This window comes from Alnus glutinosa, chromosome 12, assembly GCF_958979055.1.
Source record: "Alnus glutinosa chromosome 12, dhAlnGlut1.1, whole genome shotgun sequence".
In the NCBI taxonomy this organism is placed as follows: Eukaryota; Viridiplantae; Streptophyta; class Magnoliopsida; order Fagales; family Betulaceae; genus Alnus; species Alnus glutinosa.
In genome coordinates this window covers 11,720,023-11,735,756 of record NC_084897.1, presented here as the reverse complement: position 1 = coordinate 11,735,756, position 15,734 = coordinate 11,720,023, and the positions used below count along the sequence as shown (strand labels likewise).

Genomic DNA, 15,734 nt, shown 5'->3' with positions numbered 1-15,734 from the left:
CTTTGGACAATTTGCTTTAAAATGTTCTGTCTTTCCACATCTGTAGCATGCTCTTTTGTTTTTGAAATTTAATTTTGGTTTGCCCTGCCATTTTCTTTTAAATTTCTTCAAGTGTTCTCTAAATGTTGGCGCATGCGATTTCTAGGCAGTTGTTTGTACCATCATTAAGTTTATAGCTTTCCCTTCTATTTTTCTTTGCTTCATCCTCTCTTTTTCCAATACAAGTAGCACTGGGAGTAATGTCATGGAAATATCTTTGTCACTAAGTGTCAAAGAAGTGACCACATACTCCCGTGATAGAGGAAGACTATTAAGTATGGTTGTTACATGCATTTTGTCTGACACTGGATGACTTCCATTAGCTGATTCTTTTGCAACAAGTTTCATTCGATTAACATAATCATTTTCATCCATACATTCATTGTTATATTTATTTAATAACAATTATATGTGTGTCAGACTGAGGTCTACACTTTTGATCTAAAGCTTCCATCATACCTTTTGCTAATTCGTGTTCTTCAAAAAGAGGAATGATATTATCTTTCATATTATAAAGAAGAGTAGCTCTTGCCATAAGGTCGTCTTCTAACCATTTTACTTGTTTCTTAACAACCTCTTTATCTCGTTGACCATCCAATTCTGATTTTACAAAATTAAGAGTGTACAATAGTTTCTCATGAGTCAATACATAAGAAATTTTCCATTTCCACATTCAAAAATTGATGCCATTAAGATTTTCAACCTTCGAGGCATCTATACCGCTTTTTATAGCCATTTTAAAATGTGGATAGAATAATATTAACTAATAAAGTTTAATAATTACAAATCAATACAAATGTGATCTTTATCACACGTACATAAAACAAAAATAAAATGTGAGTCCAAATAAATACAAACCAAACAATAAAATAATAATAATAATATAGGAAATCAATTGCCATTGGAATAAGTTATTCTAGGCTGATAGTTGTTCAGGTAAGCCCGGTAATATGTTAGATTTGGATCTGGCGAATTGATCCATTCACCTCTTCTCAGAAGAGTGTAACGGTGGATGACCATAGGCCACAAATCCCTCGAGTGCTGTACAACAGGTCTAACAATTTTTAAAGGATGTGAATCCTTTAATTTTCTGGCAGTCATGATCTCCGATCGTGCCAAATCTGGAATGGTAAATTCAACATGTAGTTCAAATCTACGATTCATGTTCCTATGGCCTTGATGCGACGATTCTCCCTTTTCCCAATATTTTTGCTGATTTTTACTTTAAAAATTGTATTGAGAAAAACTTGTATTTTTCTTGCCAATCCAATTAGCTTTCCAGTGGTTTTGGAATCGTCTGAATTGGGGTTGAAACAAACCAGAATGACCAAAATCGGTAAAAACACCTCAAACCAGCCGGTTTAGTGGGTTCAAGCGATTCGGGCGGACTTGGCCAATTTGGAAGAAATCGGGTTGAACCCTTGAGTTGGCGTGCCATGTGGCTTGGCCTGGCAGTCGGGCTGGTTGGCGCGGGTCAAGATCCGGGTCAGATTGCGGGCTTGGTTCTAGATTCAGTGCGAATAAGTGCTGGTGATCTGGATCCTGGTCTAAAATCGAGTCGGGTTCTATAACTGGTTCGTGTCTAAGAGAAAGCTTGGGTTGGAGTTTCTAGGCCTAGGTTTTGGGAATTGACTTTCAAGCCGTGTGTGTCCACTTCGGGCCGGGTCGAGTCGAACTCAAAACGGTGTTGTGTTACAGAGGCAAAACTGTAGAGGATCGCGCCAGTGAAACGGCATCGTTAAGTTTTGGTGGTACGATGTCATTTCCAAAAGGGCCAAAAGGCGCCTTCTGGAATGACGTCGTTCTTGCTGGGACCTATGGGGCCGAATTCAGCCCCTTTTTTGATCAAAACTATGACGTTTTGATTAGAATTTGGGTTGTTTTCAACTTCTGATTTTGAATACAAATTTTCAGAGTAAGCAATTGAAGAAAAACCTAAAATTTTGGATTCTTCAAGTGGTGTTTTTCCTTCTTCTGCAAGCGGTGATTCATCTCCTTCTCCAAGCAGTGATTTTCGTCTTCTCCAAGCGGTGATTTTTCAATACACTCAATGGAAAGAAATATCTCCGATTTCTTCAATGGAGATGGGAGATGATTTTTTCCAATTATTTTCTTTTAGTAAATAGTGTCGCTTCAGAAGTTCAACATTACCAGTGTATTGTAAACCACCCACAGTGACTGTAAGTAGTTTTTCTTGTGGATTGTGAAGTAATAGATGAATATTATAAAAAGCAATTGTAGAAGCCAAATCCCGACTTGTTTGTTGATTGTTTGAACGATTTGTCACAAAATGGTCAGAAGATCTTCAAATTGTTGTTTTTCATCTTCAGATTTTTCTTTCCCTTTTTCCATAATCAACCTGGCTTTGATACCACTGTAGGAAAATAGTTATAAGGATCTAATGTAGAAGGATTTTGTCCTATTAGGGTAGAAATCCGATGGAAGAGAAAAGAGAAAGAAAAACATATAAATTTTGTTAGAATGAATCTTACGTTTTGTTTTTCCATATATATATATATATATATAGTGTATCATAACTCTTCATGAAGAGTTATATCACTTCTATATAACTTCCATGGAAGTTATCACCTTCCATGGGGATGATTGGGTGTGGGGATGACCACACTAAATATAGTGTGATCACCCCTACATCTACACACTCGATCTCTCTCTCAGAATGAAAAGAAAAGCTCTATCAGAATGAAAAGAAAAGCAAGGAGATAGGGTGTATACAGGGGAATGAAAAAAGAAAAGCGGGGAACAAATAACCAATGTTTCCGTATGCGCTTTCTCTCAATTTTATATTCGTTATTAAAGCTACCATATTCATTAAACAGAAGAAGAAGAAGAAGAAGAAGAAGAAATGCAATTGGTCCGTCAAAATGTAAACCATAAGGATGAAAGCATTAGTCTCATGGACAGCCCCCCCTACTTTTTTAATGACATGGTTTCTACAACACCCAGATTTTATTTTCTACCACACTTTTATCATCAATTCAAGTCATTATTATTTTGGCAAAAGTGGCCAAGAGTCCTTCTCATGTACCCATTAAAAAGCTCTCACAAAAACAGAATCCAAGTAATTCAAAAGTATCGTCTACTTTTAATATGAGACCTAATTGTCACCCTTTCTAAGCTACTTAAGTTTTTATGAGTCTTAATTTTTTTTTTTTTTTATTATTGTTTTAAATGCTAGGAGCTTCTGGATTCATGTTATTTGGTATTTTCCTTAGTTTCAATCATGTTTGAGAAATGCTACATGCACTTCAAAGTACTTACTCCCAAATGCACACTTCCTACCATGGCAGTCAAAATCACCATTGAATTTGAATGTATCATTATTGGATTTTGGATCTAATGGTGATAATTACAGCCACGTTAGGGAGTGTGCACTTGGAGGAGTAAGCACTTGGAAGCGCAGATAGCATGTCTCATCAAGTTTTATCGAAATAAGGGTAATCTGATCATTTCAAGATTTAATGGAGTGGGCTGTAACGAAAGCCCATGAGTTTGTCCTGTGATCTAGGTTTTATTTTATTTTTTTGGTAGTTTCTTACTTGGTTTATTAATTTTCTGTTTTATTTAGGAATCCCTAGTCTTTGTAGGATAACTCGGAATAACCTATAGAAAAAACTTCTGTGTATTATACAAAATAAAGAAAGAATACGTTTTATAGAATTTTTCAGAAATTATATGCTTTGTGGATTGTGTGATGCAATTCAAACTCTAGGTGTGATGCCTAAGGAAATGTGATTCCTAACTTCTAACTCTATTTATACTCTTGTTTTTGTTTTTTTATTCTTTGTTTTTGGTCAACACTTATCTAAGCTCTAAACTTTTGAAATAAAAATAAATAAATAAATAAATAAAATAAAAAATCATTTCGTTAAAACCCTGCATCATAATAGTTGTTTAGTAAATACAAGCTAAAAGAATTTTCAAACCCAGCGATAAAGTAAAGCAATACGTTTAACAAATTTAGAGGCAATACAACTAACATACCCAATGGTTAAGAGAGGCAATACGCTTAATAACCCACCTGTTAAGTGGGGGCAATACGCTTAACAAGTTATGAATGAAATGAAGAAATGATTCTGTTTCATATATCTGCTTGTGAATATGAAATATGTATATATGTGTGTGTGTGTCTGTGATTTAACTACTGTTTCCCATTATTATGTATTAGCAACTGAATTTCTCTCCATTACTTTTTGTATGAAATTTTGGAAAGGAAAATGCTAAGTAAATTGTAAGTTGGATATTATTATGAAAAATCTCTCTTAATTAAATGATTTTACACCCAGACGTTTTGGAATGCAAATATATATTTTTTTTTTTGAAAAAAAAAAAAAAAAAAACTTTGTATATAGTTTTAAAAACATTTTGATTTTGAGAACCAGCTTTGTAAAAATAAGAAAGGAATTTTAAATAAGGGCTCATATCACACAAAGAACGATCAATTGCCTTTTACTTACTGAGCTATAGACTCACTTTTTCACCTATAAAATGATTACAAAAGTTGAGCTTATTGAGGCTGAGAACAAGCGGTCAGGAGAATCAATAGACTGCAATGCCAACGATATTGGAATATAATCTTTTAGCTTTCTTAGATTTGCTCTCTAACGATACTCAATGTAAAGATCTGAAGACTAGTGTTGTAAATGAAAAGTATATGTGATTATATACAGTATATTGTGTTTAGTGATCTAATGAGTTTTTAATTATAATAAGTAATAATTAAAGTTTTTTTTGGGATTAATATATCTAGGCCCCCTCAACTAACAAACATTTTTTATTTACCTCCATGAACTAACAAGTGTGACACTTAGATCCATCAAACTACTATTTTATTGCAATTAAGCCCCTCTATTAGGATTGACCGTTTAGAGGCGATGAAAAAACCATATTTGACCAAATTCTTTTTATCATGTGTTTAACTCCCTTCTAGCATTTCTTTCCCTTTGAAGAACATTTAGAGAAATACGCCCCTATGAAAGTGGCTTTCTTTGTTTGAACAATAGAGTTAGGAAAGATCAAACCTTGGATAATCTAAGAAGGAGGTACATAAGAGTGTGACAAGGTGGTGTTGGAAGAGCGGGGAATTCATCAATCATTTGTTGCTCCACTGCAAAGTTGCTAGAGAATTAAAGATAACGACTTTCCGTCTTGGATAATCTAAGAAGGAGACACAATAGTGATGGAGTGGTGTTGGAAGAGCAATTAATTCATAAATCATCGCTCCACTGCAAAATTGCTAGAGAATTATGAATAAAGATTTTCAGTCTTCTCGAGATAAGAGTTATACCCTATCAGGTGGGGGAATTATTAGCTAGTTGAAACAGTCAGTTTGATAGTCACCATAATTTAGAAGCTTGGAAGATGACTACCCATTGCATAATGTAAATTTTGAAGATTGTAGTAGTGCTGTAGTAGAGTTCAACAATATATTGTTCAAAACTCTTTTAAGAGTGAATGTCTTACTTTCTAAATTTATGTTCCTTTTTATTCTAGAGTGGGTGTTTCTCTTGTACCCTTTTGCGGTTCAACAAGATTGATTTACTTATCAAGAAAAGTGTATAGGACAAAAAACATATAATTTATCCGCTTAAAAAAAATTATGCAAGAGAACATTTCAGATACATATCAACTTCCAAGCCCCCTGAGAATTCAAATTAGACAGTAACCAAATCATTTTTATTGAAATGAAACATCTGTTAAAGAAACAGCATTACAGTTTGCAAATGCTCAAAACTCTTTAAAGAGAGGATTCAAAAGAGCTGGAAAACCAAATAGCATTTCGAGAATGAAAATAAAGAAATAGAAGGTTCAAATGTTCAAATGTTCAAGATTTCTACTGATAGCTAAATCCTCATAATAAACATGAAAATTTGGAGGCCCAGTAGTTTCCATCTACTTTGCCTGAGGGTGAGAAGCAATGAAGTCAACAGCAAGGTTGATGGAGTTGATCTTGTCTGCTTCATTATCAGGGATCTCAAACCCAAACTCTTCTTCAAGTGCCATCACGATCTCCACGGCATCTAAACTATCTAACCCAAGATCATTTTGAAAATGGGCATTTGGTGAGACCTGTTAAAAAAAGGAAAAACATAAAAATTGGGCAGCAGAATGGACTAAAATTAGAAAAATCAGAACTCCCAACAAAAAAAAGAAAAAAAAAAAAAGACAGACAAACAAACAAACAAACATACACAAGGCTCTATTCTGTTTCAAAAGTAAAACGGATTCGTAAAACATTTTCAGCATTTTTGAGTGTTTGGTTATTGCAGGAGAACTTGATTAACCAAAAACATCATTTGATCTACAGTAAAACAGAGCTTTTTTTTCTCAATAAAATGGTTTATATTTAGAAAAATATAAATCATTTTCTTTCAGCAGCGGAGACAACCCACTTCCCCCCTCCCAAAAAAAAAAAAAAACATGTTTAGATATATCTCTTCTTCTTCTTCTTCTTCTGTCTCTCTCTCTCTCTCTCTCTCTCTCAATCTACAAAATCACCTCCATGCACCCTGCTCCCCGACCTAGCAACTAGTCCAACTCTACCCACTTGACTCTCTGGATATCATACATTTCCACCAAGCTCATCCTACTTCCAGCCGCACCAAAACCGCATGCTGGGACCTACCACCAGCCACCAGAATCTACTCCGATCTTGGGACTGACAAGCACCTGAAGCTACACAGCACATAGACCATCAGCAATAGGGGCTCCCACGAGCTGGTATTTAAGTCGAAACAGATGGGCAGTTAATGGGGAAGGAGTGGGACCTAGGTCAGGCTCAGTAGGTCAGAAACGGTGAATGAGCTAGAAGGGTCTTGCAGGAAGATGCAAAGCAAGTCTTGAGAAGAAGGCCTTTTTGTTCCCCTGTTCATTTGAACAATTGATTCTTGGATTGATTATCACTTGAAATTTCAAACGCTCAGCATATGTTTGATGAAATGCCTTGAAAAATGTGGTCACTTAGGATTCCTTCGTTTTAGTGTGAACTAAATAGCGAAAAATATTTTTAGCATCATTTTAAAAATGATAGCCAAACATCGGAAATTATTAATTTTCCTAAGAAATACTTTCAACAGAAAACATTTTCCAGCAGAAAAAGTTTTGCATCGAAACAAATGGAGCATAGCAAGCTTGCACCCATTTTTAGTCAGAAAACCCACCCTCTTAAAATTCTCTCTCTTCCCTCACTCCTTCAGATCTCTCTCTCTTCTCTATATCTATTCTTTATGATGATCTCTCTTCTCTATATCTCCGCTCTCTCATATTCATTTTTCTCTCTCTCCCTCTTCTTCTCTCTCAGATCCCTCCCTCAGGCCGCCACACCACCTCTGACATCAAGTCAAAATCCCTTCAATCCCACTTCTCTTTCTCGAAAAACTCTCACTCTTCTCTCGCTTCTCTCAACACTATTTCTCTCATATCTCAAAGTTCTCCGTGCAAGACAAACAATAAAATGTTATTTACATCATATTCACAGTTGCAGCCAAACAACAAAAAATTGCTTATTTTCCCTGAAAATATTTTGTACTGAAATCATTTTCCCATGAAGATGTTTCAAGCTAAAACAAACTTCAAATGTTACTTGGTAAGTAATGACCATGTCCATAAAGACACCCCTTAATATTAATGGGCTACAAAGGAAAATCAAAGAAGCAAACAGCACAAAAATTAACAGCCAGATAGCGGCTTATTTTTTTCTTTTTTTAAAGATCTTAATGGATAACCTCAAGAAGAGGCATGTTATTTTAATGGATAGATGTTGCATGTGCAAGCAAAATGGGAAATCGTGGATCATCTTTTTTTTTTCTTTTTTTCTTTTTTTATCATATGCTCATAGCACTTTGCTCTCTCTTTCTCTCCTCTCCCTCTCAAAATAAAAAACCCTTGGTTCTCCTTCCTGAGAACGCCTAGTGAGGAGGGAGGTGAGGCTCTCCTCCCTCCCTCCTCCACTTCCGATTCCATTCCTTTCTAGATCCTTAGTGTTCTCGGGTGTGGAGCTATGATGGTTGGGAGTAGTTCCAATTCCCTCGCCAGCTTGCTTTACCGTCGATGTCGCTTCAGTGGGTAGCCACCGCACCGGTATAGCATGGCTGTTTTGGTTCTTTTGCATCTTGGGCTGTAGATATTTGGCATTTGGATCCTCCTCTCCATGCACGTGCCTCACCGGGGCCTCTCCATCATGTTCCAGCCCTCCTCTGCCATTGGTGCTGCTGCAGGTGGCCGCCACGCGCCGTTTCGGAGCGAGTGGCCGCCACGCGCCGTTCCGGAGCGTGTGGCTGAGGGCGTATCTGAAGTTTGGGGGTTAGATCTACAGTATTTGGAGCCTTTTCACCGTGCATGCACCCCACCAGTGGCCTCTTCGGCTGTTTCTGTGTCTTCTCCGACATCAGCGGCCCTCCAACGCACGTGGTGCCACACTCCGGCGCGCGTGGCACCACGCGCCACCGCATTTTTTTTTCTTTTTTCTACCTGTAGCTCTGGTTTTCCTCTATATATTGGGTTTGCTTGTATTTCGGCTTCGGTCAACTCGGGTTTTTGGGTGTTTCATGTGGGTTTTGGGTTTATGGGTTTTTTTGGAAGGGTTGTTCGGGTTTTCGTGTGGGTTTTGGGGGTTTCTTCTGTATTTTGGGAGAGATGGTTCTATTTTTTGGGGATTTCTACTGTATTTTGGGTTTTTTGTAGGCTTTGGGTGTTGTGGGTTCATAGGTCCTCGTGGCTTTCCTTGGGTTCTTTTTGTGGGCTAGCTGGGTTATTCCGGTGTATACTACCTGTATACTTAGAAGCGCCTTACACTTCTTCACTGCAATATGGCTTACGCTCTGTGGGGTGCTCTCTTTACTCGTTTTGGGTTGTCTTGGGTTATGCCTAGGAGAGTCATTGACTTGTTTGCCTGTTGGTGGACATTTGGAAGGCCGATGACTAATTTGGAAGATGGTGCCGACATGCCTTCTTTGGTGTATTTGAAAGGAAAGAAATAATAGGTGTTTCAAGGATTTAGAGAAGTCCTTGGAGGATGTTTTAGCTTCTTTTTTTCATACTTTGTATCTTTGGACGGTGGCTTTTGTGTCCCTTCTGTCGCTTAGTTTTGGCGATTTTCTTGTTCATTTTTCTCTTTCTAGCTAGATGTTTTCTCTTATATACTTCTGATGTACTTAAGGGCGCTTTACGCTTTTAATAAAACCAGTTTATTACTTAAAAAAAAAAAAATGATAGATAGTCTTCTCCTTTGGGATGATGAAAAAACTCCCCCCCACCAAAATAGACTCAAATGACAATCTGGCACTACATTTTTCATTTTTTTTTTTTTTCTAAATCAGTGAATAGAACTCATTGTTAAAGTGTCCCACATTGCTCAGATTTCATTCAACTGGGCACTTTATAAGTCATGATTTCCCCCTCCTCTCTTAAGGCGTCTTTTGAGAGTGTCAGTGGGCTCTTAGACTTTTACATGGTATCAGAGCCACAGGTTTCTTGTGATGATGGGCATTTCCCTCCCGTTGTTGTCTACGTGTTTGGCCATTAGTTGCCACATGTGAGGGAGCGTGTTAAAGTGTCCCACATTGCTAAGATTTCATTCAACTGGGCACTTTATAAGTCATGATGTCCCCTCCTCTCTTAAGGCGTCTTTTGAGAGTGTCAATGGGCTCTTGGACTTTTACACTCATGCACTCTGTGGTATTGAAATTGTAATCTCGCCTTACACCCATTATTTGAGAGAGAATATGTCTGTCGCCAACAGGCTTTGAGTATCTTTCAATTGAATTGAATTGAATTATCCACAGGAGACAAATTTGTCACCATAATATCAATCTTATGATAAGATTTTTAACCTCTCCGATAGAGACTACGATCTCCAAGGAAGAGATTCAACATTCTAGAATTGCGCTAGCTACATGAGGAAACCCACAAATTGACAAAACACAATCCTTCGTGACAAATATGAATCCTATGCCCTACAACTGTCTTCTGATGTCTAAAAGTATGTCTCCATGCAACCCATTCTCCCTAGCATCTTTGACAATAAAAAGTAGAGCCAATAGTTTCTTCACTTCTTCATCTAAAGCTCCCCCAACTATACAATGAATGGATTGATAAACTTTATAGATTTTATAACATTATATTAACATGTAATGCTTCGAATGCTTAATATTTTAAACCAAGAGGACTGGGAGATGATGTGGAATCAACTCCGTTCTTTGGAGGTTTAGATAGATATTAACTGAAAATATAAGTTGGTAGACTAGAAGAGGTGAAGCAAGAATTCCCTACTCAATTTCGCCCTCCCTACTGGTGTTGCCAATCGCAATGAGAAGTTACAGCAGGATTTCTTATGGGGAGGGCTAGGTAAAGAGTTCAAATTTCACCCGACAAGTTGGTCCAAGGTTTGTTCTCCTATTACTAAGGGAGGGTTGGGGGTCTGAAACTTGCTTTTGTTTAACCGTGCTCTTTCGGGGAAGTGACTATAGCGCTATATGCATGAGAGAGAGAGGCTTTGTGGATAGTAGTAGTGGATTATAAATATGGTAGCTCGTGGGGTGGTGATGTTCTATTGAGGCTCATAGGTCGTATAGGGTGGGGTTATGGATAAATATCAGAAAGAGTTGGGGAGAGTTTTCTAGTCATACCAAATTTGAGGTGAGAGACAGCTCCAAGATTAAATTCTAGCATGACCTATGGTGTTGGGATCAGGCCCTTAAGAAGCTTTTCTGGATTTGTATAATATTGCTCGTGTTAAGGATGATTCTAATGGTTCCCATCAGTGGAACGTAAGCTTTATCATAACAGCTCATGATTGGGAGATGAATGTCTTTGCTTTGTTTTTCAATTGTTGTTTTAAATTCAGACAAGAGGTGAAGACAAGCTTTGTTAGGTCCCATCCAAGAAAGGATTGTTCGAAGTTATATCGTTCCATAACGTCCTTGTCCCTCATGATGGTACTCACTTCTCTTGGAATAATATTTGACAAAATTTAGGGGCCTTTGGTTGGGTTGTTTTGTGGGTTGTTTCTTGTCGGGTCGGTGGTGAGGCTTTTGCTTCTTGTATACTCCGTGTGTACTAGGGGCGCCTTACGCTGTTTTTTTAAATAAATTTGCAATTACTTATAAATATATATATATATATATATATATATATATATATATATATATTTGACAAATTAAGGTTCCCTTGATAGCTACATTCTTTGCTTGGTCAGCCGCCCTAAATATCCTCACCGAGTCACCATGAATAACCTAAGGGAATGGCATGTCTTCTTTTTTTTTTTGATAAGCAAGCAAAATATCATTAAAAAACGCAAAGCGCAGTCAAGTATACAGGGAGTATACAAGAAGATAGAAGAAAAAAAAAACAAGAAAATCATGAAAGCAAATCACTAAAAGAGCTAGGAACGCAACAGTCCAAGTGAACAAAGAATAAAAAAAAAATAATAATAAAAAAGGTTTTGAGCTCCTCAAACATCCTTTTTTGTCCTCAAAGTTTCTATTATTTCGATCGCTCCACAAGCACCACATAAGGTAAGAAGGAACCATCTTCCACACAACAACACTTCGAGAGCAGCCACCCCTCCACCAGTAGGCCAATAAATCTACCACCTGAAGAGGCATAACCCAAGACAAGCTAAAGCGGCTAAATATAGCATTCCATAAGACACGAGCAAGCACACAATGGAGAAGAAGCTAAAGCGTGTCTTGTGGTTGATTGGTGTTATGTGTGTAATAATGGGGAGTTTGTAGATCATCTTCTTCATTCTGAGGTTGCTAATGCCTTACGAAGTATTATTTTCAGATTTGTCGGGTTGTCTTGGGTTATGCATAAACGAGTTGTAGACCTTTTCGCTTGTTGGAGAGGGTTAAATGGCAATCCTCATAGTGCAACAGTGTGGAAGATATTGTTGTCCTGCTTTTTGTGTTGTCTTTGAAAAGAAAGAAATGATAGAAGTTTTGAAGACCCGAAAAAAGATAGCGATGGAACTAAAATCTTTCTTCTTTCTCTTTACCACTGGAGAGCTGCTTTAGACTATCCTAATTTGCTTGGTTTTCATAATTTTCTTGACAATTTTTCTCTTTCTAGCTAGGTATTTCTTTTGTATACTTTATGTGTACCTAGGTTTTGCCTTTTACGCTTTTATTGATATTTCAATTACTTATCAAAAACAAGTTATGAAGACAACAAAATTTCAAGCGAAATTTCACTTCATTGGCAGTGAAAAACCTTGTTACAAAAGGGGCAGTTCATAAAAGGTTTCTTTGGCATTCGTTCTTCTTTTACTCTTTTTTTCTTGGACAGCTGTGTTTTTAGCTCCCTTAGTGATTAGTTTTAACGATTCTTATACTTTTTTCTTCTTCTACTAAGGCATTCGCTTGTATACTTCCTACGTACTATGGTTGTGCCCCTCTACGCTCTTTGATATGCATTTCATTACTTATAAAAAAAATAATTCTTTGGACATAACAAGCTTTTGATCACTAGGAAGCTAGTTACTAATACAAACCAGTTGTGCACCTCTAGAGAGAGGTCAAATGAATATGAAATTTATCTTTTGACAAATGAACAACCAACAATACTGCATCCCAAAGAATACACAGATTTTAAAAAATCAAATGTAGCAAATTGTGAGAAAACTAACCAGGTGAAATCTTCATGGACCAACAACCAAAGACATAGCTAATTAGAATATTTGTTCCAAGCACCAGTGCCTTATCTTCATAAGCACATAGCAACTAAATGGAGTTAGCAATGAATAGGTTCCAGCCTGGATGATTGTTATAATAATTGACCTCTTGGTTAAGTCCAAATATCACTATAAATGCTATTTGACCACTTCTTGCAACTCAACTCAACTTAATTAAGCCTTAATACTCCAATGCACATAATATGTTGTACTTGGAAAATGAGGCATAAAAAATACAAGAGGAAGATCTCCTACCCAAAAAAGCAAGACAAAACAAAGAGCAAAACAAGGTGGATAATAAACAACTACATGGTGGTTCAAAATCTAGAGAGCTATAGCAAGGAACACGCAATCATCATTAAGTCTCACAATATGTACATGATTCACCATCTCTCCCAGTAAAAAAAATAGAATTCACAAGTTTAGTTATTTGCAAATTAAACTAACAATCATTGCATATTCAATAAAACAATGTAAGTCCACACTCAGACTGTATCCTTAAACGTGAGACTTGCAATATGTAAAAAGCTCCCATACACTAATTGCAAACAACATAAACATGATCAAAGTACTATAATGAAACTTACAAGAGTAGAAAACCATACGGGTTTTTATACTGCAATATCGTTAAGGCATGAAAAACAACATCCCAAGCTTTTTAAGATAATTTCTAGTGTTGAAGAGCCAAGTTATGCAATTCAAAGTCACAAAATCACTGAATCTGAAGGGTCTGATTCCACATTGATCCTGTTCTGCACATGACAGCACTACGCAACATCTACCAAACAATAACTCCAATTTCTCATAACCAACCTCAAAATCAATAGAGTTGATACTGTTTTTTATTCTATTAATTGTGAAGATATTCTTCCATTATTTGGCTATAGAAAAAAATAGCTCTCCACACATCAGGCCAACCATTTGGTTTAGCTCTCTCAGACCAAAAAGAAATTAAGATTAATAAAACCCTTTTCTTTTAAGTCACCTTTCTCATAGACCACCACCACACATCATACAAATTCCATATAAATTTATGAACAATTTAATTTATCTATTAATTATAAGAGGAAGATCTAGCTCGGAAAAAATAAAAATCAACTCGCTGAAAGTTTCTATAAGACAACATCTATTTTTCTTTTTTAACCCTTTTCCTTCTTTTTCTAATCAAACACATAACTCAAATCACCTATGAAGAATAAAATGTCCGTTAAAAATCACCAACTATATTACAACTAATCTACTCTCATGGACATTCATTTTCTTGATTATTCTCAACAACCAAACACAGTTTAAACATTCTAGGATTTCTAAATTCAAAAAATATATCGGAAGCGAGGAAATGTCAAACTTCTAGAGGCTGTTACAAATCTTTCATTTTCTTGTTCACATTTTCAGTAATCAAACAGATCACATATAAAAATCTACATACGTAGGTGTGAACAACAACCTACCACTCATCACACTCTTAGGGTTTATCTTGGGAGTAAACAAAACTTGACATTCCCATTAAACAAGCACAAACATTTTTTTAAAAGTTAGGGTATACCTCGGAAGCAACAAAATGACACATTAACAACTTGATCTTCTCTCATTTCTTCATTCGACTACTGACCAAATAGCCTACACTACATATAGAAAGTGAGGGTTTATCTTGGACGTATAAATTTTTACCTTGGAAGGAACATTATATCACATTCACAACTTGACCTTCTCTTTTTTCTTTTTTTCTTTTTTTTTACTTTTTCCCACTAACCAAACAGCCTGCTACACATCGGGTTTTCTTAATCATTAAAAAGAAAAAAAAATGTAGGGTTTATCTTGTAAGTAAAATTGTTGCCTTGGAAGTAACAAATTGTTGCATGTTTTTATCTTGGAAGTAGCATATTTTACCTTGGAAGGATCGACCTTCTGGAAGTTCTTGACGACGGAGATGACCCGATCGGCGACCTCGGATTTGTCGAGGAAGGAGCCCCGGACCTCCTCGGAGAGGAAACGGCGCCGTATCGCGTTGAAGGAGAGCGTGTAACTAGGGTTTCGAGGCACGGCCTGAACGTGCACCCTCAGCCTGAGGTGGTTTAGCAAAGCGCTCCTCGCCGCCGCCGCCGCCATAAGAAGCTCTTTCCACAAAATTTTCTCCTGTGTCTGTCTCTCTCTTCGTGTGTACGACAGTGTATCTCAAAGCGGTGAAGAAAAGGAGTGAGAAATGACAAAAAGTTTTTTTTTTTCTGGTTCCTATACGACGTCATTTTGTGGATCGCAGTACGTGTTAAGTTGAGATGTACAAGCAGGATGGTTATTAACTAGAAATAATCGGTAACCTCTAATAACCGTTAACCAGAAAAACAAGATAATAGGAAATAACCGCAATCAAGTAACCTGGTACCCGGTTGCGGTTACCGGTTATTACATTCTAAAAAACCGGTTAATAACCAAATAACCGTAACCAATTTTTATTATTATATGAATTTATAAGTGGGATTCATATTCTTTTCACGGTACTCCTAGTTTTGTGTTAACTTGTAAACTAAAGGCTCTCAAACAAAATTTGAAGACATGAAATGCAGAAGTTTTTGGTAACGTATAGAGAAACAAGAGAAAGCTCTTCAAAGAGCTTTAGGCGTTCGATACTTTTGAAGGTAGTAGGGCTTTGGTTGAGGGGGAACTCCTAAAGAAGTTCGAGATTGTCAGTGAGCTAGAAAGATGCTCTCTTTTGGAGGAGGGTAGCTGGAGGAAAAAGTCCAGGGTGACGTGGTTAAAAGAATGAGATAAATGTATTAAATTCTTCCATTCCAAAGCCAATTCAAACAGAAGTGAAAATAATTTATTGACTTATAAAACAACCAAGTGTATGTTTATGTGCAAACAAATATCTTAAATGCGGAATTTAAATAAGACAAGATATTTGTTACAAAGTGGAAACTCTATGAAGAGAAAAAACCACTCCAGGGCAGCCAAACCCAGGAAATCCACTATCCAAAAACAAAGCTAGTTACAAGACACTCGTACT

At 36.7% G+C, this 15,734-nt stretch overlaps 1 protein-coding gene across 1 annotated transcript; it reads right to left on the bottom strand.

Moving 5' to 3' along the window:
* Positions 1-5,711: 5,711 nt before the first annotated feature.
* LOC133851806 (acyl carrier protein 2, mitochondrial) lies at positions 5,712-14,922 on the bottom strand. Its single transcript, XM_062288390.1, has 2 exons — positions 14,618-14,922; positions 5,712-6,126 (listed from the first exon to the last, which is right to left on the bottom strand). The coding sequence occupies exons 1-2, from the start codon at positions 14,834-14,836 to the stop codon at positions 5,950-5,952; spliced, it is 396 nt and encodes a 131-aa protein (XP_062144374.1). The 5' UTR covers positions 14,837-14,922; the 3' UTR covers positions 5,712-5,949.
* Positions 14,923-15,734: the final 812 nt, after the last annotated feature.

Excerpts from the sequence above, each read along its gene's own strand:
- LOC133851806 (XM_062288390.1), bottom strand. The coding sequence starts at position 14,836 with ATGGCGGCGGCGGCGGCGAGGAGCGCTTTGCTAAACCACCTCAGGCTG. Across the intron at positions 6,127-14,617 it reads AGAAGGTCGATCCTTCCAAG|GTCTCACCAAATGCCCATTT; the intron begins GTAAAATATGCT and ends TTTTTTTAACAG.